Genomic DNA, 24,937 nt, shown 5'->3' on the forward strand with positions numbered 1-24,937 from the left:
GGACACCTCCCATTTCTTCTCCCTTTTGCGTCTTATATACCAGCACAAGGGCAGTAACACCGCAAAAAAAAAATCAATGAAAGTCAAATAGAGGCAGCGTCAGGGGGATGGAAGGAGAAAATAGGGCCAAGTGGAGGGGCAACACATTTTTGGACAGCATCCTGTCAAAACCAAAGCACCTTGACTTCGCCAATTTGACATCTGCTGCCGCTGATTCCCCCCCCCCCCCCATTAGCATATGAATTCCTCCACTCTGGAAAAAAAGCCGATTCATTCGGTGAGAAGTGTGGGGCACTAACACCAACAAAAGCATCGGTGCGCAAAACACACACACACGCCTACCAAATATTAGCCGTCTTTCAAGTCTAAATGTTGACTGAGATGCGATTGGAAGACAAACAAGCATCCATCGAAACCAGGAAATCAGTCAAGCGCTAAACATTTACACTTGTGCTTTTTTTTTTTTTTTATCATAATCTTATCTCCCATACTAGTAAGGATGTTCAAAGAATTAAATGACATAGTTGCATGACAACAAAAGTCACACAGCAAGTAATTAAATAAAAAAAATAAATCACATCCCTCTTCTCTTTCATAATTGCCTCCAGAGTATTTTCAGTCCAATCCCCCCCATTCCAATTCCGAGCTCCCATTCACCCCTTCCCGGCCGGCGCGCACGCGAGTACCAACCTGCCCTTCTGGCACGCCGAGCACAGCCAGGCTTTGTCCTTCTTGTTGTACGCGCAGCAGGTCTTGCACACGTTGAACTGGCAGTCCAGGCACTCGCGCTTGGGGTTGAGCAGGAAGGTGAAGGGCGCGCAGCAGCGGATGCAGCAGTGCTCGTTGAAACGCTGCTGCTTGGAGAGGATGGAGCATCTGCTGCCTTCCTCCGCCAGCTCTTGCTTCATCTCGCTGGAGCGGGGAGAGAGAGAGAGAGAGAGAGAGAGAGAGGAGGGGGGAGGGGCAGGAGAGCATCTGGTCAAATGGTAGAATATGACTGAGATGTGGAATAATCAGCGATGCTATAGCAAAATTAAAAATGCATAAGCAAGGGGACAGGGTGCAATGGCAGCTTCTACTTTCTCTCTCTGACCCGCTTTTGTACATCGGTTCTATGTAACGATGGGCCGACATTTCAGTCAAGTTTGCGTTTGCCCACAGTATCAGAAGACAGCAGCAAACTATAGAACGAGGCGCTTCAATGAAGAAATAGGCAGCATGAGAGTAATGTTGCTTTGAAGGCCACTTGCACAAAAGCAGCCTGGAATGAAAAGATCCATTTCAGAGTGTTTAGCAGCTTTCAGAAGAAAGAAAAAAAATATACGACTGAAGGACACCACACTCTTTTGATACTAATTAGCTGCAGCTGACATAAACATTGACAAATTAAATTACGCACGAGTTTTACTTTGTTATGAACATTTTGAAATGAGTATTGTAATATTTTTTACATTTACTCTTTGTTACGTTATCAACTCCCACAAGGCCGAGCCGATTTTGAGCATTTTAACTCATCTTTCAAGGCAAACAGAATAATGTGTTCTTTTACTACATATACAATGTGGGTACCACATGAAAGACCCTGTTTGATTCTTTCATTAGAAAAAAAAAAGTACGTTTCTATCTTATTCCGTTCTTTAGTAATCAGCATTTGAAAAATAGGTCATTTAAGTGACATTAAGCGGGAAAAAAAAAAAAAAAAAAAGGTAAGGAGAAAACAAGCTTTTTGTGAAAAACACGTTTTCTCCACAACAGTGACTTTGACACTAATATTTTGTTGTTTATCAGATTCCATCATGTTTCATTATAATTCCCTACCCCGGCAGCCCATTGAAAAGAGATACAATGCTGCCATCTGCTGGCCATGTAGTTAGTAGGTGTTTTTGCTTCCACAACCCATTGACCAGGCAGCGCTGTACTTAGACGTTCCACTTCCCATTGATTTAAAAAAAAATAAAAAATAAACCTTGTTGTTGTCATTTAACGTTTATGGCGGCATACATCGTCATTTTACGAATCGTTATTAAACGGTTTTGGTGGTCAAAGCAATTCATTCGCAAACCAAGTTACTTTTGAAGGCAAATAATCATTAAAGTAACGACGTTACTTTTGAAAGCCAGTAATCAGTAAAGAATTAAGTTACTCCATAAAGAAACTAATTAGTCAAGTAACTAAGTTACTTTTAAAGCAGTAAAGTAAGTTACTTTTTCAAGCTAACTGCGGCAACACTGCTCAGCAATTTTTTTGTTGACAATTACAGTATTTCCAATACCATTTATTAATCCCTGGGCTTGTAATAAATAACATGCAAAGTACATATTAGCTGGACGTGCGAAAGTGAGGTAAGCAAACCCCGTTTATCGAACATGTCAAGACATTATGCTGCTATGTTAACGAGAGGGAATGGTAAGTGTGTTTGTGTGTGTGTGTGTGTGTGTTGCTGCGGCAATCTTCAATAAATTATAAAGGTTGCTCGTCAACAACATCCGCCCCCGACGCGCTGATTGCTTTTCTTATGCATCATTAGCTGCAGAATGCTAACAAGATGAGCAAACCGTTTCACGCACTCTGTCAGCAGGTGAGGCGGAAATACATGCCATGAATGTATCATGTTTACAGAATCATTTAAAGAAGCATTGGGTTTGTTTTTGTCCCTCCCTTCTTCCTCATCTTTGCTTTCTTTCATCAAAGATCTTGGGACGCTAAGTGGCAAACCGCCAGGCTTCCTGATTCACAATATTTTTACATACATAAACATCCACATTCGTTCAAGGACAAGTCGGGGTTTGTCCTTCATCCGTGTCACAAAAGCGCTTCTCAAATAAAATATCATACATGGTCACGCTACGTGGTACTTGCCTATTAATAGTCAGGCACTCATCCAGCGTCGGGTCATTATTAAGCGGAGATAAAAGCTTGAAATGGACAAAGTGAAGTTGTGGCAGAGATTTCTATTGTCGCGCGTGAACTTTGGCTTAAAAGCTAACGTGCGAGAGCCCTTTAAAGCCGCTTGGATGGTTAGACTGGTTTGACCTTTTTTGGATTGTTTAGCTGAAGATTTTTCACGTTAATGCACCTTTTACAGTGTTTTCGCACATGAATGCTGTCCATGGTTCTGAAATTATGAGAGCCTCTTACTTTCAGGTTTGCATCATATATTCATTGTTGTTTTGTGTAGTCATATTCATTATGTATGTCGTAATAGTAACACATGCAGTAGCTGTCACTTAACTCATTAACTCCCAGCAGTTTTCACATTTCGCAATCCCGTTCGCTCCCGGCTGTTTTACTGGATTTTGACTGATTTTGCAAGGCCCACAGAATATTGTGTTCAATTGCTATAAAAACATGGAACCTACCAAAAGAAAGATTAATGTCTCTTCTTTCATCAGGAGAAAAAAAAAAGTATGATTCTATCTGTTTCTGTTTTGCAGCAATTAGCATTAGAAGAGAGCTAAGTTTCATCAGTTTTCACAAATCTATTCAAAATTCTAAGTAATTGAGCTTTTTTTCTAGATGGCCCTGGTTGATCTCCTTTGCTCTGCTGCCACCTGATGGCCCTTTGTGTAATAACTACCATTTCTGCAACCGTTCTTTGCAGTTGAGAGGCTGCATCAAAGCCTTCTGTATGCTCTAGCATAAAACATAAACAAAAAAACGTATAAATACGTCTTTGGGACACTTACAACATAAAATAAAAAACGTATTTACACGTTATTGGGAGCAAATGAGTTAAGCATTCCTTCCATTTTGAGCGACATTGTCATCGGTTATTGTGGTCGATTTCACGTTTTGCTTGCACAATATGCCAAAGTAAAAACGTATGCGTCCAATCCATCGATTTACCAGTGTAAAAATAAAAAATAAAAATAAAAATTAAAAAAAAAAGTAACATTGTGAATTAATAGCCCTTCAAAAATATAACACAAAGGCAACACTGAGAATAATGTGAGTTTAAAAGATAAGAAACTCGATTAGAAACATTGTGCCAACATTATAGCAGGGAAATCTGCAGTTAAAGATAAGTAATAATTCATGTTGTAAATGAAAGCAAGCAGAATCGGAGTTGGAGTGGGATGCAGACAGCTTATCACAAATATGATCTCTCAATCTCATTTTCTATAAAGTATGCCCTGTGGTGGCTTCTCTTCTGACAGTATCTGTGATCGCAATCTATTAGGAAGGTTATTTGTCTTATTATTGCATACATACACAACACAAAGCCGGCTTATGCTCAAGCTTCAAGGTAAAATTGTGGTCAAAATTTATTGGTAGGCTCAGACTTCATTAAGCGCATTGTCAAAAACACTTTTTGTCTTTTTTTTTTTTTTTTTGACATTTTTTTTGTGGATGAAACTGAATGCAGACATCCTCAAAACATAAAAATATAAATTAAAATAAATAAATAACATTAATTAATTAATTTTTTAATAATTAATAATTAATAATAAAAATGTCAAAAATGGACATACGTGTTTTTCACATAGCAGCGACGATATTTTCCATTTCCATTTATTTGGATAATTAGCTTTGACTGACACTTACGGCTCATTTATTAACAGTTTTTTGTCCAGAATGTGATTTATTTTGTGTTAAAAAACGTGAATTAAATATTAATTGTTGTTGGCACTCTACTGTACTTTAATTTATTTAATTCAATCTCCGGTGTAATAACCTTATTTATTGAATTTTTATTTTTTAATGGTAGCTCATTAGTAAATATTGAGAATTGCAACGGACCTAGACAAGTTCTCTGTGGCACTCAATCAGATTTATAATTTTAGCTAATTGTCAGGCTCTTTTTTTTAATTTATTTTTTTATGGAGATTTCAAGACAGTATAGAAAATGTCAGTTCATTGATGCACAACTCAAACATACTTTCATGGTGAGTTGAGTAACATTTAGAAAATACAAATAATGAATATTGTGCATTCTCCACTTAAGTGTTTTGCTCGTTTATGCTCCGAGAAACCGCCCTCAATTCATTACTTTAATTACATCAGACGTCACGATAAAAATGCTAAAATTCCATCAGGATGATGTATGAGGCAAGAGAGTGGCCGGGTTGGAGAAACATCATCTGTTTATTTAGTGCACAAGGATGCCACTAACCTAATCAGCAATTGCATGTTTAAAAAAAAAACAAAAAAAAAACACACTTGTCACTGATTAAAGTAATTTATAATGAATTCTTGAATACTGAATGCATGATTGGTGATTAAAAATAAGCCACGTCTGTGTCTCAATGGATCCATGAAAGCATGAAAACAAAATACTTGAAAATCAACTCTGACCTCATTCCTTCCTGAACCCGACTTGCTGATCATGTTCAGGATGTCCCACTACTAAAATTTATTGCTCGTTTGTCAATCACTTGGCGGCCTTGCCTGCTCTCACATACTCGACCTTCTCACCTACTGCACGCCGAGAGAGAGAGAGACCACATAACATCTGCCACTGTCCTTGATTCTGTCTGCACTAAGTAAAGTCCTTTATAAATAAATTGGAGGATAAATACATTGAAAAAAATGTTACTCTTATTAAATGTTATCATGGACAAGCAGATTGCCATAGAGCAGGGGTGTCCAAACTTTTTTCCTCTGAGGGCCGCATCCAGAAAAATAGAAAGCTGCAAGGGCCACTTTGATTTTTTTCGTTTTTTAGTTATTTATTAACACATTCATTGCCAGACCAGCAAAAAAAAAAAAAATGCATCATTTGACGTCTTTTTCCGTCAATGGCAGTGAATGAGTTAAACATGGTAAAAATCAATGAAGCAATTATAAATTATTGATAATAATGTACAGTTACTTATTGAAAACTGCTAACAGTCACAAGGCAAATAGTGACCCCTGTGTGCCACTATAATAAGATATGTCTCTCCACTGAGCTGCAGCTGATCCCAACTTGACATTCTGAACCACAAGAACAATCGGTCGTCAACTGACCACACTTAACAACCATTAACTCATTTGCTCCCAATGACGTGTAAATACATTTTATTTAATGTTTTAAGAGTCCCAAAGACGTATTTATACGTTTTTTTTTGTTTTTTTTATGCTATAGTATACACAAGGCTTTGATGCAGCCTCTCAACTGCAAAGAACGGTTGCAGAAATGGTAGTTATTCCACAAACGGCCAGCAGGTGGCAGCAGAGCAAAGGAGATCAACCAGGGCCATGTAGAAGAAAAGCTAAATTACTTACAATTTTTAACAGATTTGTGAAAACTGATGAAACTTAGCTCTCTTCTATTGATAATTGCTGCAAAACGGAAACAGATAGAAACATACTTTTTTTTCCTGATGAAAGAAGAGACTTTAATCTTTCTTTTGATAGGTTCCATGCTTTTATAGCAATTGAACACAATATTCTGTGGGCCTTGCAAAATCAGTCAAAATCCAGTAAAACAGCTGGGAGCGAACGGGATTGCGAAATGTGAAAATGGCGGCGAGTGAATGAGTTAATGTGACGTTTTCAATTTGTTTTCATTAATAATGAACCATTAATGAATGTGATGTCTTCACAAATTGGACGTTGACATTAAGAAACAAGTGTATGAAACTATTTTTTATTTCTGGAACCGAATTATTAGCTGCAAATTTGTGTCTTTGCATAGCTAGAAATGTTTAATCCACCCTCTTTTTCTTTTCTTTTTTTTTTTTTTTTTTTTTTTTAAACGGCATTGAAAAATTATTTTTAGTATTTGCCGCGGGCCGCCAAAAAAAATGTATGACGGGCCGCAAATGGCCCCCGGGCCGTAGTTTGGACACCCCTGCCATAGAGCGATAAAGCATATAGGAATTTCAACAGTCTTTGATCGTGTACTGTAAAATTGATCTTGGGTACACTCTACTTTGAGGAGTATACAGTAATAGGAAAAAAAAAAAAAAGGCACTTAGTAATTGTGAATTGATCGCGGGCTCTCCAACAGCCAAGCGGAGCAATTTCAAAATGTTGCTTTGATTTCGAGTGCGCGCCTGCTATAAAAGCACAGACGCTTACTTGTTGTTCCTGCGCAGAGAGTCAGATAATGAAAATACCCGAAAGAGGCTCCAAATGAGAAGCTTCTTAAGTGCCCCATCCATTTCAATTGGATGTTCATGCTGCTTTTCCTTTCTAAATGCTTTTTATGAGTGCTGGGAAGGATAGAAAATTCAAAATAATTACCAGGCCCCAATTTTTAGGAGAGCAGATGGCCTATATGAATTCATCCACAATGATTTTTGAAAAAAATAAAAAATAAAAAATGAGTATACACTATACAGCAGGGGTGTCCAAACTTTTTCATTTAAGGGCCACATCCAGAAAATCAGAAGGACGCAAGGGCCACATAATGTTATGAAGAGAAATTGTGTTTAGTCCTTCAAATTGTACAAATAATTTATTTGTGCTTTTGCATATTTAGTTATATATATATTTAGTTTAGTTTAAGTTTTGTTTTTTTGTTTTTTATTTAGTTTTAATTCTTTTTCAGGGTGGTTCTGTTAGTTTTAGTTCATTAATGAAACAGATGAAGCAAAAAAAAAAAAAAAAAAAAGTGTGCTTCATCTGTTTCATTAATGAAACACTTTTTTTTGTAATAACTACCATCGCTTTAAGCTTCCACTTCAGGTCAGAAACTGCATCAAAGCCTTCATACAAAAACTCTAGCAAACAAAAACCTTAAAAAAACGTATAAATACGTCTTTGGGAGTGAATGAGTTAATGCCTCGCCGGTGGAATTGGGTCGCACGAGAGGGACGGATGTATTCACTTCCTCAGTCTGAACCGTGTCTAACCTTGAGATGAAAAACGTGAGTTTTGTGCACTGAAAGGAAATGTGGCCAAGTTCTACAATATACATAATTAATCATTAGTTTGTTTTTGTCTGGCTTGATTCATCCACTGCATGAATAAAGAGCTATTATATTTTATATCGGCTCATGTTTTGTTTTGTTTTTTCTCTCCTTTCATTCATTCACAAAATCGATGTTTGTGTGTCTCTATAGCTTTGCTATCTTTACTGTTTTAATAAACTGTTTGAATTGGAGCTCATTAGATTGTGTAACCAATAAAAAGAGAGGACACAAGCTACTTTCTAAACTATATCAACAAATAATCAAGTCAAGATAAGAGAGAAAAAAAAAATGATGAGAACTCATGTGACAAGCTCAGGATGTGTGTCAAATGTTTTTAATACAAGGACCAGAAAGCTGGAGGCTATCCAATTTTTTTTATTTTTTTTTTATTTTTTTTTAAATAACACTTAGATCAACACGCTAGCCAAGAGCCCCGAGGTTATTATTAATTGGCCTGGGCTCATTAAGACATATAAAGTCAAAAAAAAAAGTTTTAACTACAACTTAAGCTCAGACGAGGTAATGCTTTAATTGGCTTCAAAACTTACTGCAGCACAAATGTATTCATATTGTGCACACCGACATGATGCAATACGTTGAAATCAAATGGCAAAAAAAAAAATCGATATTACTTTCTTTAATTACGCCAGTAAATGAATCCTCTAAACTCGGGACTTTCTCAGCCAACTAAGCCCAAAATGAGCCCTCAATTTGGGAAACAATTCTAATCAAATGTGTGTTCTGCTGATAAGGTTTTCCAATCAGAGTGGCCCGCCTGGCATACGAGTTATGCCGGGTTTGGCGGGGGGGGTGAGCGATAAGGAGCGGGAAGAAAATAATGTGCAATCTCAGCAAGGTGGGATCATTTATAGAAGAAGGGATTATATTTTGCATTTGGATGATAATGTTTTGACCCTGAAATTACTTGAGAGAGAGAAAGAACGGGCTCCCAATTTAATTTGTCTGTGTGATGGGCGCATTCATTTCGCAGAAAGTAAGCTGCAGCCATCCGCGGGATTTAGTCTGTCTCAAGACGCATGACGGGTGGAAAATGCTGGGATTGTTTTAGATTGAAAAGATTTGGGGAAGCTGGGGGGGTTGGATGCAGCTCGAAGAAGGCTCTTTATCTTGTTCCATGTGAGGTTTCATTTAAAGCAGGGGTGTCCAAACTTTTTCCTCTGAGGGCCACAGACAGAAAAATAGAAAGCTGCAAGGGCCACTTTGATTTTTTTTTTTTTTTAAGTTATTTATTAACACATTCATTGCCAGACCAGCAAAAAAAAAAATGCATCATTTGACGTCTTTTTCCGTCAATGGCAGTGAATGAGTTAAACATGGTAAAAATCAATGAAGCAATTGTAAATTGTTGATATAATGTACAGTCACAAGGCAAATAGTGACCCTTCTGTGCCACTATAATAAGATATGTCTCTCCATTGAGCTGCAGCTGATCCCAACTTGACATTCTGAACCACAAGAACAATCGGTCGTCAACTGACCACACTTAACCATGAATGTGATGTTTTCGCACTTCTTTTTCATTAATAATGAACCATTAATGAATGTGATGTTTTCACAAATTGGACGTTGACACTAAGAAACAAGTGGATGAAACTATTTTTATTTCTGGAACTGAATTATTAGCTGCAAATTTGTGTCTTTGCGCAGCTAGAAATGTTTAACCCACCCTCTCTCTTTTTTTTTTTTTTAAAAACAGCATTGAAAAATTATTTTTAGTATTTGCCGCGGGCCGCCAAAAAATATATGGCGGGCCGCAAATGGCCCCCGGGCCGTAGTTTGGACACCCCTGATTTAAAGCTTCATTTAACAATTAGGAACTTCTGTCCTCTTACTTTGAAGTCTTGGTTTAAATAATAATAAAAAACAAATTCAAGCATCATCATGCGACTTGTTTGATCATGACATTACCTGCAAACATGTTCACAGCGAGCTGCGGGCTACAAGTGTCGGGGATGAGAGGATGTGCTGCGGTATATTAAAGAGGAGGAGGCCTGCGATAGCCGCCAGGGAACAAGAGGCTATTTCTGTGGCGGCCAAGAAGAAGAGATCACAAATGTGCAACGTTCACGGAATTCCTGAGTGAGAAAGAGTCACTGCAATGCCAGGTTGCTTCAAAACATACAAATGGTGGAAACCTCCTAAGTTGGATGCATTCCGTTCAATGTTCTGGTCATTTTTAAATAATAATCATAAAAAAATATGCGGGAATTATTGTAAAGTGAAATAATTTCACCCAGATTCATATTGTCTCCATGATAACATTAGATCGCTGTTAACCGTCACATGAATGTCAAAAGATAATAAATACTGTTAAATAACACTAAATGAAACTAATTACTCACTTTTAAATAAATGTCTGGCAGACAAATGGTGGAGAGTAGGGGTGTTAAAAAAAATCGATTCGGCGATATATCGCGATACTACATCGCGCGATTCTCGAATCGATTCAATAAAAAAAATCAATTTTTTATTTTTTTTTTTTTTTTTTTTTTTTAAGAGCTCAGAATTGTTCATTCGGTAGTCTTACCGATTCAACGTCTTATCATCGTTGCCTTTTTTTTTTTTTTTTTTTTGTGTGTGTGTGAATCGATTTTTAAACTTCCATTTTTAATGGAAAAATATTCAACAAAACGTCTGACTTCGGGTTAGGATTCTCACCTTGAGCATGGAAGAATGTTATATGAACGGAACATTAAGCCTTAATATTTTATTTTAATGCTGTTCAAACATGAAACAGATTACAACCTCTATAAGACTGAAATTTCAGATAAATAAATCATACATTTTCATATAAATCTTACACTCTACAAGCTTACTGATTAGTATTTTCTAAATTTGAATGGAAAAAAAAAAATCGCAACAATCGACTTATAAATTCGTATCGGGATTAATCGGTATCGAATCGAATCGTGACCTGTGAATCGTGATACGAATCGAATCGTCAGGTACTAGGCAATTCACACCCCTAGTGGAGAGAGATAAATAATTTGGGATTTTCAATCGAGATAGTTATTTAATTTTGACTTTAGTTTTCCAAATTCATTTTTTTAAATTAAATGTTTATTTTTATTTATTTATTTATTTAAAAAAAATATTTTAGTGTAGCTTCAATTAGTTTTTTTTTCTGTATATGGCGTATTTGTCAAGTGCCAAGTTAAAAAAATAAAAAATAAAAATAAAAGGTATAATGTGAAATAATATAAACTACAGTTGAATGACATGTCAGAAATTTGACAGAAAAACAACAAAGTCTAAAAATGTATGAAAAACAAAGTCTGAAAAATTAGAAGGCAAACAATTGCTTGAAATGTTATTTTATTTTTATTTTTTAAAAAGGCATAAAAGAAAACAAATAAAGTAACTATAAAATATCCAAACAAAAGAATACCAAAAATTACCATAAAATGACCACAAAATATCAGAAAATTGACAAAAAAAAAAGAGCAAAAAAAGTTTTTTAAAAAAAAGCCAAAAAATGTCCAAATAAAGAATGAGAGACAAAAAAAAAGACCATATCCATAAAATTGCTAAAAATGTCAGAGACTTGACAAAGACAACAAAGTCTAAAAATGTATGAAAAGCAAAGTCTAAAAAATTACACACAAAAAAAAAAAATGGATGATGAAATGTTGAAGAAAATAAATCCCTACTTATACTGCAGCTCTAATGATCTCTTTGGCCCTCAGCTACGTGACATGAACACACTGTTAACCTTCATCACAATGTTCAATGTTTTGCAGCTCCAGACAGATTTGTTGTTTTTTTAAATTATTCTTTATTTGGCTTAAAATGGCTGTTTTGACATTTAAGGCCACATATGGACAGGTTGATCTCATGTACAATGCACTGGAGAGATACACAACCATGTGACAAGCTGAGAAAATCTCACAATCTAAGCTGAGGCAACTAATCCAAACATCCGTCATTTCTTTACAGCTATGAGCCACGTGCAGTAGAATAACAATAAAATGTTCCCCACGAATGCCACCATTTTGTTGGACCCGTTTCACTCGACTTGAGGCGGTCTAGACTCGAGCTGTGGAACGAAGACGTCCCTGGCCAGTCATCTGGTCAATAACTCATTTTAATGAAGCATCCGACGGCGTGACAGCGATGACGGCGAGCGACACGCTCACTCATGCAGCCGCCTTCATTGCCTACCTGACATTGACTCATAGGGTACGTTGTGGGATGTTGTCAAAAATGGGATGAAATACATCCAATCCAAAAACGCCGGTATGGGCGTTCAAGGCTGCAAATGTAATGAACTGCGGGGGTGACTTTATTTGTGCAGTTAATTTTAATTCATTGGGGCAAAATGACGGTTTTTACGGCATTGTTGAGTCACAATCTTTACGTGGCAGTAACTCCTCGCTATAGCGGGATTGCTGACGGTTCATCAAGATTAACAAGAAGTCCAATTCAACAGAGCAGCACTGCATCCTTTTTTTTTTTTTTTTTTTTTTTGCCAGCACGAGAGCGGCGTCATCTTGCTCCTCACACGTACTTTCACACATAACGCGCACGTCTTATGAATGAGTCCAAATCCTGGCATGCAAACAGACTTGGCAGCTCTGAAGCCAGCACTCACGCTGGGGGGGGTTGCGTGTTTACTTCACCGACACAGTAGAGTGTCAACCCCCACAACCTCGACTCTTAACCCGACAGACAGCTTCCATGGCAGCCATTTATCTCGTCATCGGAATGCCTGAAAGTCCTCCCCGACTGTCTTCGAACCATACAGACGTTGAACAATTCGAGATGATGCAGTCGGTTGATGAAGGAAATAAACTGCCAATAGGCGTGTAGGGAGGAAGGAATAATAGAATGCAACCCCCTTCACTTCTGGCTATTTTACTGGATTTTGACTGATTGTGCAAGGCCCATGTTCTATTGCTATAAAAATATGGAACCTACCAAAGCAAAGATTCGAGTCAGGAAAAAAAATAATAATTTTATCCGTTTTGCAGCAATTAGCATTAGAATATAGATAAGTTTCATCATTATTCACAAATCTGTTTAAGAAATGAGCTTTTTGCAACATGGCCCTGGTTGATCTCTTATACTCTGCTGCCATCTGCTGGCCGTTTTTGTAATATCTACCATTGCTTCAAGCATTCTCTTCAGTTCAGAGGCTGCATCAAAGCCTTCTGTATGCTCGAGCATTAAAAAAAAACAAAAAAACAAAAAAACGTATAAATACGTCTTTGGGACACTTAAATTTTTTTTTTAAAGTATTTATACGTTATTGGGAGCAAATGAGTTAATCACAGTTATTCAGGATGAAATAAGAAGCGATGACACTTCATCTCGCCAGGCCTCCTTGCAACAGTTCTACGGTTCAGTTTTTAAAGGTGGACCGTAATTGAGATTCCTCTCAGGGTTTTTATATCTTTTGAGATGAAGGTAGAAGAATCAATACAACTATAAGACTGTAGCGTCTTGCACCATACTGCAGTTCCATGCCAATGCAGCCATCAAAAGTGGATCGCGAGTCTTCGGCAACAGCAGAAGCAACTGAAACTTATTGATGCAATTGGCCCGAACTGACCATATTTTAATAGATTCTTTATTTCACCAAACGCTACAAAAATATTGTGCACACCGTCGGATGTTAATTGCCCATTAGAGGGGGAATTAACAGCACATTGCTATTATGTGAGATGTTTTCGATTATCGCCTCGTGTAGCTTAAGTCTCATTATGGCGTCTCCATGGTAACATTTGAAATAACATCTTTAATCATGTGATGATATTTTGCGATTACAGTAAACATAGAACATGTTCGATCACGTAAAAAGGGAAAATAAACTTTTTAATGGTTGATTCTTGGGGTGTGTGTGTGTGGGGGGGTGGAGATTCCCATGGTTTACAACAATCTTTACAATATGTTTTGTTTTGTTTTTTTACCATAGTGTCGGAAGGGGCTCGATAATGTCTTGTAGGACTTCACAGTAAAAAGAAGTTTATGATTCATAATTCATCAAATAATGACTTGGCCTTATGTACAAGCCTGAAGGCATTGCCAGAAGTAGACCTCAGATGTTGCGCAATAACTACTTTGCATATATTCTAATATGTAACAGGATTTTTTTTCCCCCTCTCCAAATAGGACACAAATACTTTCTCATATAAATACTTTTGACTGATTTTGCAAGGCCCACAGAATATTGTGTTTTATGGCTATAAAAGCATGGAACCTACCAAAAGAAAGATTAAAGTCTCTTCTTTCATCAGGAAAAAAAAAAAAGTATGTTTCTATCCGTTTCCGTTTTGCAGCAATTAGCATTAGAAGAGAGCTAAGTTTCATCAGTTTTCACAAATCTATTTTAAATTGTAAGTAATTGAGCTTTTTTTCTACATGGCCCTGGTTGATCTCCTTTGCTCTGCTGCCATCTGCTGGCCGTTTGTGTAATAACTACCATTTCTGCAACCGTTCTTTGCAGTTGAGAGGCTGCATCAAAGCCGTCTGTATGCTCTAGCATTAAAAAAAAAAAAAAATAAAAAAAAAAATTACGTATAAATACATCTTTGGGACACTTAGAACATTTTAAAAAAACGTATTTACACGTTATTGGGAGCAAATGAGTTAATTATGTAGAAACATTAATATTCATTGAATGCTTACTTTCCAATAACATGAACAAAAATGAGTTGATTGGCGTGTGTTTGTTTAATTTGCGGAAACTTCATTAAGGTCTAACGGAAAACAAATAATTTTGATTGACACTGCCGGAGCGATATTGTTTTTGCAACGCATTAATATTGTGGTTGGTGTTTACGCACTTGCCTATCATACTTGAAAGCAGTTTCTGGTTTGTTAAATCAATGCCTCTCTGTCCCGATCCATCAAAACCGAAACTGTTTGTAGCAGTGTGTGTACCTAATGAAGTGACCAGTGAGCCTTTATAGGAAGACGGCAGCATCTGCGTGCTAATTCATTGGAGCATATTATTTCTGCCAGTGAAGGGCAAGCAGATAAGAACTTCGTGGATCCTCCTCCGTGCTCCATTATGGTGCAGTGACGCGGCCTCACAAATCATATCGCCATGAACATTAAGTACAACCCTCCAATTTAAATACGCGCAAACCACTGAGCATGTCATTGAATTGTTGTTTCATCAGTATAAAGACAAGCTAAACGAATTGTCAAGCGATCCTTCCCTGACCACTCCTCATGTCGGCTTTAAGTTTTATAATGTGTCAAGCTGACATTATTATTTTTTTATTATTATTATTATTATTATTTTTTTTTTTTTTTTTTTTAATAATTAGTAAATTAAAATTGTATTAATAATGAAATAAGTTTAAATATATTTAGTAAAAGGGGTAGGACTAGATAAGTTTTTAACTTCTTCCTACTCCCTTTTGAACATGTAAGTTATGATTAATTGAATGATTATGTTATTGGGATTTTCTTCTATTTTGATTGTTGTTGTTTTTTGTTTTATCTCTGCTGTTCATCTGTTTATATGTTCAAAAAATAATAAAAGGAAAGGAAAAAAGCTGATGACAATATAGTGACGTGAATACTGCCGACTGGTGCGATGACATTGACGTCCAGAGGAAGGCATTCAAATTAGTAGTTTACTAGACTCATTTAATTTCACATTAAAAAAATTTACCAAACAAGGAAATAATAACGTTAGAATACAGATTTACATTTTTTGTTTCACTTTCTTCACCATTATTGAAAACATGGGTGAGTGGAATAACAAAGGATTCAATGATCTAAAGTAGTGTTGGCCAATCCAGTCACAACATGCACAACCTGGGCAACAGCGCTCCCTATGGGTACTCTGAGAGAAGTTCCAAAACCGGTGCCCAGCTGGGAGAAATAAAAATTGCATTCAGGTTCATCTGAGGACTTAACCGCATCCTCTCAGTGAAAGAGAACTCACAATGTCGCCTTACTACGAGCACCAACCGCACTTGCTATCAATTGAATGCACTTGCGCGCAGTCATTATGGCTGACGGGGGGAAAAAAACAAAACAAAAAAACAGCTGAATGAGTTTGTCAGCTGTGGTTGTTAAAAAAAAAAAAAAATCATTACTTCCTTTGTTTTAACTCAGACTTTGCAATATTGCAACCCAGCAAGTTATAACATGAAAATATAACAGTTGGACCATCTTTATGAACCAAAAAGAAAAGCAGCAGGAGCTGTTGGCTCACTGTTAAAACATCACATGTGGATTCTCACTCCCTCTTTACTACTGCGGTGCCCCTTTCTGCAAGGCGAAATGTAAAATCCCAGCTAGTGTATATTTAATTTCAACTCAAGATGAACGATGGTTTTCCTTTAACAACCATAAGAAGTTGAAAATTGTATACTGCCCGTCTCTAGATTTCACCGCTGCTGCCCTTCACCTGACCACAACTACAGATGGCGAGCTTGGCGGGCATTCGACGTTGAGCTCAACGGCACATGAGAAGCATGTGCAGGGCTCGAAATTCAACATAGACTTAAATATTTACATTACATGTTTAAAATGTTTGAACAAAAGGAAGGGGATTGTAGGAAAAACGTTCAAATGAGGGTAGTGATACAATAGTTTATTTTTACTCATTTACTCTCAAAAACGTATAAATACGTTCTATTTTAAATATGACCATGCTCCCAAAGATGTAATTATACGTTTTGGCTTTGATGCAACCTCTGAACTGAAGAGAATGCTTGAAGCAATGGTAGTTATTACAAAAACGGCCAGCAGATGGCAGCAGAGTATAAGAGATCAAAAAGCTCTTTTTTCCCCACTATTTTAAACAGATTTGTGAATAATGATGAAACTTAGCCATGTTCTAATGCTAATTGATGCAAAATGGAAACAGCTAGACATACATTTTTTTTCCTGATGAAAGAAGAGACTTTAATCTTTCTTTTGGTAGGTTCCATGTTTTTATAGCAATAGGACACAACATGCTATGGGCCTTGCAAAATCAGTCAAAATCCAGTAAAACAGCGAAAATGTCCTGGGAGTGAATGAGTTAATCTACCTTTACAAAAAAAAAAAAAAAAAAAAAAAACAGTTTTTATTTTTAGTCAGTTTTAAAAGGGAAGTCAACCCCAAAATATTCTTTTGTTGACCTTAATTGAATCTTTTTTTGTGCCCTATGTTTATTTTACTATTTTATTTTTTGTTATTGTCTTTCTTGTTTCTGTATTATTATTGATATTTTTTTTCCATTATTGTGAATGTAGGTGAGATGGAAACTTAGATTTTGATGTTTATTGCTGTGATTGTTAAATGCAAGGTTTCAACAAAAAAAAAGAAAATTAAAAAAAGAAAAACGGCCACCCTGTTTGATGGATAAAAATTGCTGGATTTTGCCACTTAACTTATAATTTATCATTTGTTTATCCTGTCTAGTTACACAAGCAAGGCTAAATATTAGGCACACTTTTCAAACAAACACTAGTAATAAAATACACACACAAAAAATATATGAATGTCTCTTCGCCTGCAGGGGTGTAAAAAACACCAAAGAGGAATGGAAAGAATGTTGCTCCAAAATGTCATCGGAAGAGAAAGGATCAGGTGGCGTGAATGAATCCAAAAGTCAAGCACAAGCAAACCCGCAACTGTTCTATTTTGTGCACAGTCATCACCACAGCTTGGCCCGAGTTGGAAACGGTCCGGTGGTCTGACTCAGCGAATAAGTGGAGGATCACCACTGCAGCGTGGAGCTCCTCCATCCTGGCACGCTTCCTGACAACAAGAGTGGATTGAAAAGAAGAAGAAAACCAAAGATGGTGGATTTTTTTTTTTTTTGACAGCACGCGCTTCGTTTTTCCGCCCCCAAAAACATACGCATGATCAATCATAGTGAAGCAGGAGTGACTTCCCGAAGGACGTAATGACTCATCAGCCATCAGTTACATTTTATGTAATATCGCATACTTTGAACAAAGCCTTTCAGTGTGTGCACTAAATCACGCAGGGAGGTCTGAATGGTGCACTAAAACCACACACAGCTCTTTCAAACCTATTCAAGACGCTTGATATAAAATGCTCAAGGTTATTACGCAAACGTTTAGGAAGCATAAATCTGATTAGGACGTCGTTTCCTCTCCTTCAACTATCCACAGCAATATTCATCTCGAGTGTCTCATCGTGGAGAAGGATTCTACTTTGTCATTCTTTCACAACATGACCTGCACAATCCAAACAGGTAAGATTCGACAAAATGTGTAAATCTGGCCAGAAATAAAAATTATTATATTTTTGTTGTGCTACCTGGCTACCCCCCAATCCAAAATCATCTCATCGTATTATACATGGATTCTGAAATTAGAGAAAAACCTAGATTTTGTTATTTGTTTACTTTTTTTTTGTTTTTTGTTAAAGGACGTGCGTTCATTCAATCATAATATTTAATCAAGCCACCAGCAGCAGCAAAAAAATGTTTATGCTATCCACGACAGCTGATAAATAAAATAATATAAATAAAATATTTCTAAATCCATTAATATACTGACATCAGTGCCTTGGACGCTTTTATTTTGAAGTTGTTCCTGGCAGCGTATCGCGGCTTAACTTGACCGTTTATTTCGTATTATTGTAGTTGTGGTGTTTAACAAATCATCACCACCGACATAAACAACAACGTCCTGAAATCGAGCACAATCGCTAATTAATGATGCTAAAAAATATATACTTTATCACGCTGACATTGTATTTTACGGCACCTGTTGCCAGCATTTATCGCCGGCTCCAGCGTTAGCGGCTAGCTGCTAAGCGCTTACCACTAAGCAAGTGTCGCCTGTTATTAAGTTGTTATCGTGGCGTAATGGCTGACTAATTGTGTAAAAAATGCTGCCACCAATGTCAACAACACGTCCTGAAATAAAAGTTCAATCGCTAAGATCGCTGACTCACTATAAAAACTACTTAATACGATTGTATTATACAGCGCCTCTTTTAGCATTTAGCGATGGCTCTTTTGTTAGCGGCTAGCAGCTAGCCACTAACATAGCTTATACAGGGAGTCCTCGAGTTACGAACAAGTTCCGTAACACGAATTTCGACGCAAGTTGGATTTTAACGTTAAAGTCGACATCAAACTAGTTTGTACAGTAATTAAAAAAAACAAAAACAAAACATATTTGCGCCACCTGGAAGATGCCGGAACCAATATATTTTGTGGGGGGATTTTGAGGGGGTTCATTATACATACAAAGGATTTCACAGTAGTCTTTCTGATATTATCGAGAAAAAAAAAAAAAAAAATGAGCAGGACAGAGCCGGTTTACACCCCCACATGGCTTTCAAATTCGCATTGGATGCTAATGCGACGATGAGGAGTTCTCAAAAAACAAAAAAGTCCACTCGAGAAAAGGAGAAATGACACATTCACAGGTAGGCAAACGGATGAATGGGCCACCATCTTTGTGCTGCAAGCCGCTATTTCCCTCTGACTAAAAACAGCACTTGACATTTGGCCAGCAGCGGAAGTAATCACTGCAGACCTGAACAAATAGAAAGGTAACAGCTCGGCCCATCGCTCAGGGGCTTCGAGGAGATAACACCGCAGCCAGTTGGCAGAAATGCATCCCTGTTATTCGGGAGAAGGAGCAGCGTTACTTTGTTTGTGGACAAACTAACTAACTGTTGAGACATCCATCTACTGGCTCCATATATCCAGCCGGGAAAGCTGGAGGTGTGAGCCTCCAGTGGATTATTTTTCACCATCTCACCAGCCAATTCAAGCAGCACAAGCACATTGCTGATTTGTCACAGTCCAAAAAGTCAGAATCTTCCTCCCTCACACACCATAAACAACTGTGTGGCTCAGGAAAGATTTCATAAGGGGGAGGCTTCTTAAAGCAACAGTAACAACAACAACAACAACAACCTGTCGTTTTTTTTGCCTAAGAAGGTACTATTATTGTGCATCCACCTGTTGCCATTCATACAACAGAATAGCTCTGGGTTCAATTAACACATTCATTGCCAGACCAGCAAAAAATGCATCATTTGACGTCTTTTTCCGTCAATGGCAGTGAATGAGTTAAGTGGGCCCAGATTTCACACTGTTGCGAATAAGCCAACCCAAGAAATGCTTCGAACCACCCCCACATATTTAAATACAATTTCATGACACATTTCATGCATCTGCAGCATGAAATAAATAAATATGACCTAGCGTTTTTTTTGTTTAATTTGGTAGATATTTTATTATATTTCTATATTTATTTCCACATTTATATTTATTCTTATTTTTTGAATTTTGTTTTTTAATTTTTTTCATTTATTTTGTACTTTTATTTATGTATGTTTTTAATGCCATTAATATTTATTTTGAATTTCATTTTTTAATTATATATTTATATGCTTTTATTTTATTTTATTTTATTATTTGGGCAGTGTTGGTCCTCAATAGAATAAAAGCTGGGGAAAATACGCTCGAGTGACCCGCAGGTTGCAAGTGATAAAAGTGTATTGTGAAAATAATTTCAAAATTAATTTTCTGGTCATATGTTGTTTACTTATTTAACTCAGTGTGTTGACAATGCGGCTTTTTTTTCTTTTCTTTTTTTTTAACATTTTTAGGTTTATGGGATGATGAATCTTAATACAGACATCCCAAAAATGTCAAATAAGATAAAAAATAAAAAGAATATGGACGTGTTTTTTCATAGGATAGTGACAATATGATACATTTAGGGATAAAGAATACTTAAGTCCAATTCATGAGCGTGCAAGTTTGTGTCTGAACACAGTATGCACAAGCATACCCAGTTTAAACTGCTGTGGTCTTGGGAGCTTGATTCCCATTAGCTGATTAAGTTTTAATTATATTAAAACATCACCAAGTAGGAGCCGTATCAAACACTAATTACAAATCTTACAGTCCGAGTCCACTGTAGCGCCGATCTCAGTGGGATTAAAAAAAAAAAAAAAGCTCACGGTTCTGGTGAGCAGGATGTTGCATCATCACATCCCTTCTCTCAGAATATCATTTACATTTTTTGACCTTTGGAGCGCTTATCGTTTAAGTTCGCCGATAAGCGACATACTGGGGCTGGACTGGCCATCTGGCACACAGCGCTGTGTTTTTGTTAAGCAAGGTTCTGGATATGTACGAATACGCATGTATTGCGCCAGTCCCTTTTTTTTTTTCACATCTTGTGCTGAAAAGTCACACTGCTACAGAAACACAAGGGCAAGCCTTAATGTCATCAATCGATACGGATAAAAAAAAAAGATTCAGCGGACATCTCAAGATGAGATAAGCCGACGCCCACGCATGATGACATCATACACATGCTCTTCCACTTTTAAAAACAAACCGCATTAACATGACTCAGACGAATAACCCGTACCAGAACAGCAGCTAATCCCCCACTAATGGAATACTGTAAGCGGTTGCTCACTACTGAAACTAGGCAGGAAAAAAAAAAAAAAAAAAAAAAAAAAACTCAACTTGGATTGCATGAAAGTCCATGGAAAGAACATTGAATCTTTTGTAAAAGGGCGATGAGGAGATTAGCGCCTTCATGAGAGTGTTTCTGCGGTCAGATGGTCATTTTCGTTCCATTCAAACTGTTTCACGTGAGCGTCGTCGCATGTTGGACCAAATTTACAGTATCAAGAGTGAGCGCGAGTGAATAATTCACATTCATATACTGTAAACACAGTAACGATTCTGTTCAATAGCGCTAAACGTAAAAAGAAGACAGCCAGAGGCAAATGTCCTTGAATGAACGAGTCGTATTTGACCCCAACGGACAAATCGGACTCAGATTAGCCCCTTAAGTGCTTGAAACGTAGCTTGCCAATTCAAATACAAAGTGTAATGGACGAGAATAAACTGACTAACAGAAGCAAACGTTGACGGAAATGATACAGCGTCGTGTCATTATCATTGTCTGACACAATTTTTTAATGTACTATTCTCATTATGATTTCTTTCCATTATGATCAAAATATTTCCGTTGCACAATACCACACAAAAAAAGCAAAATGTCCATAACATCACATTTTAAAGCTATATGTGGATCATTCAGAGGAATTCAAATGATGGTTCATAAATCATGTTAGTTAAATATGTATTAAAAGAATTCTTCATTTAGAACGATAATGTTTACTGGGCAGCGCGGTGGACCTGGTGGTTAGCACATCTGCCTCACAGTCAAAGTTCTCAAACGCAGGCTTCCTGTGGGGAGTTAGCATGCGGTCCCCGTCATTATCTGCGCTTTTCTTTTGGAAGTCAACCTTAAACATTTCTTGACAATAATATCTCAGATGTCTAAACATGACATTGTGATTAATATTACATTTGCGGAATATGAGTTACGCAGCAAAATTCAGCTGTTTTTATCCATCTCAGGGGGGGACGGCCATTTTGCCACATGCCATTGACTGAAGATGGCATCGCAGTTGCTCAGGGCTCAGGCAACAACCAATCACAGCTCACCCGTTTTCTGAAGCCGAGCTGTGATCGGTTGCAAACTCGGACCCGAGCAACTGTGATGTCATTTTCATTTGACAGCTAGTGGCAAAATGGCCGCCCCCTGAAATGGATAAAAACGGCTGGGTTTTGCTTTTGAAAACTAATAACTAAACTATTTTTAGTTATTCTGCAGTTCAGTGTGAAATTTACAACCAAAAAGACGAGTTTTACGCTAACTGTACAAAATGGAACAGAGCCAACTAAAATATCTGATACCTTCTTTGACTATTTCGATCGATAATGATTTCCCAGAGCTGTTTGCTAACAAGTCCCAGGTCACGCCCCATCCGCGTCAGGCGGGTTCCATAACGAGCCTCTCCAAATGGATGACTGAGACGGCGAGGGCCAGGGGTTGAGCTGCTCAGGCTCTCTAATTGGACGAATGACGCTTGGACACGTTGGCAGCCGGGCCACTGAGGTCATTAGAATAAGTAACATTGCTCTAAAATTACAATTAATAATTGAAACTTGACCTTTTATGGGACAAACGATAAGAAAGACAACACGACAGTAAGATATACATTTGTTTACCATTGTTATGTTCTGCGGTTGGAACCCAAAAATGCAGACAGAAATACGATTTTAACTCTTTATTTGCATCACATCGAGAGGCTTAGAACAAACTTGACTAGACGAGAAACGAGGAGAATTTATCGAGAATCACGAGACGCTAAGCTAACTTGGGCCGTGGAGTTGCACAGAGGAACAGAGGTAATAATCCGACAAAAACACATTATATAGTCCGCAAATCGATCTGATTGGTTGTGACAAGACATGACAGTAACAGGACTGACATGGAATTATCTGATTGGCTGTTGACCAGATAAAGAGATGAAAGATTCTTAACATCACATAGCGTCTTACCAGTTGAAACTAGATGCTGGTTACGTCAGTTCAAAAACAGACACTCGACCTCACGGTCATGACCCAAACATGACCCTTGCATGACCCTAGTCAAGTATGATTGCATACTTGACTTGACAGATGTGAACCCTTTCACAATAGATTATTTTGGTAATAATAACACTGCAAAATATCACTTTTAGAACAACCCACATTCAAGTGATGTGCGGTCATATTAATCATAAATCAGCGCAATGGAGAAAATCTATGAATAGCAAGAAAGTAGTGTGGGAAGTGGGTGAAGTCAACACTGATCATTAGAACCATGGAAACAAACGTCAACAAAACCTCATAAATGTCCTAATTCATGACACAAGTTAGCATATTTGTTTACCTTTCCATCTAGGACCAGTTTAAATGTTCGATGCATAATTACAACATACCGACAAAGCTTTTTATATTCGCTAAGGAAGAAGAATTCCAAGGAAAAGCCTACCAAAGTTAATGTTGGCTTAGAAATTAATCAGCAGTCATGGTCAGTCATGTGTCATCATAATATTGCTGCGTGCGCGATGTTTTTTTTTTTTTTTTTTTTTTTTTTTTTGAAGAGCTCAGAATTGTTCATTCGGTAGTCTTACCGATTCAACGTCTTGTCATCATTGCTCTTTTCCTTTTTTTTTTTTTTTTTTTTTTTTTTTTTTTTTTTGTGTGTGTGTGTATGTGTGCGTGCGTTTGCGTGCGTGCGTTTGCGTGCGTGCGTGCGTTTGCGTGTGTGCGTTTGCGTGCGTTTGCGTGCGTGCGTGCAAATACGTATAAATTTATACTCATTCATTCACCTAAAACCTTATAAATATCCCATTACCCTTCGCCTTAACCAGGTACTTCAGAATCTTGCCAGAGTCATGAGATTTAAATGGTCAGGAGACCAGAGAAAAGGTCAGAAAAAAAAGAAATAAAGAGAAAAGAAAGGTAAATCAAAGTGACATCCAGCACCGACCAAACACTTCCTGCCTTCCCCATGATTACAAAATCAAAGTCTTACGCCAACCCCGGAAGCCTCTAAATTCCAGCAAATTTAGCGAGATCTCAAGAGCCCAGAGGAAAAACTAAAGAGAGGAAGGAGGGAAGGATCGATAAGGCAGAGTGAGATCAATAGAAGCCAGTACATCCAATCCATCAAAGTGAAGTCCAGCACCAACAAGACCCCTCCTGCGTGGTTACAAAACCGGAGTCTTATGCCAACCCCAGAAACCTCATACTTCTAATAAATTAAGATCTCAAGTGACCAGAGGAAAAACTAAAGAGAGGAAGGAGGGAAGGATAGATAAAGAAAAGTGAGAACCACAGACACCAGCACCAACTGATTCAAGGGGCTGTGGGAGGGAGAGGGTACTTCTGTTGAGTTTCAGTAGATGCTGGTGCGACGGATCTGGCATGCATAAGGACCACCACCAAAGAGAGAAGCCGTCAACCGCGGTCCAGCAAAGCGAGCACCCCCCCCCCCCCCCCCCCCCCCACCCCCCCCCCGGAATCCCCAGGCCGCGGCAGCACCAAGGCCACCCCCAAGCCACCCGAGCGGACACCGGTCAGCGAGCCGACCCAGATACCCGGAACACCCCCGCCCCAGCCCCGGCCCACACCCCCGAGCCCAAGGCCGCAGAACGAGGCCCAGCGGGCCCCCACAGCGCCCCACCGGTCCCCAGCCCCCATCCCCCCACGACCCCCCCGCACCCCACCCAAACCCGCCATCCACCACGACCCAGGCCCCACCACCCCC

The 24,937-nt window shown here is 38.0% G+C and overlaps 1 protein-coding gene across 2 annotated transcripts in view; it reads right to left on the reverse strand.

The window, feature by feature from the left end:
• The window catches only part of LOC144009695 (rab effector MyRIP-like), an 83,543-nt gene that overhangs the window by 49,231 nt on the left and 9,375 nt on the right, over positions 1 to 24,937 (reverse strand). For both annotated transcript variants that reach the window (XM_077509541.1, XM_077509540.1), the window contains exon 3: positions 691 to 912. In XM_077509541.1, coding sequence (XP_077365667.1) covers positions 691 to 912 — 222 coding nt within the window. The remainder of the gene's footprint in view (positions 1 to 690; positions 913 to 24,937) is intronic.

Source organism: Festucalex cinctus, chromosome 20 (assembly GCF_051991245.1).
Source record: "Festucalex cinctus isolate MCC-2025b chromosome 20, RoL_Fcin_1.0, whole genome shotgun sequence".
Taxonomy (NCBI): Eukaryota; Metazoa; Chordata; class Actinopteri; order Syngnathiformes; family Syngnathidae; genus Festucalex; species Festucalex cinctus.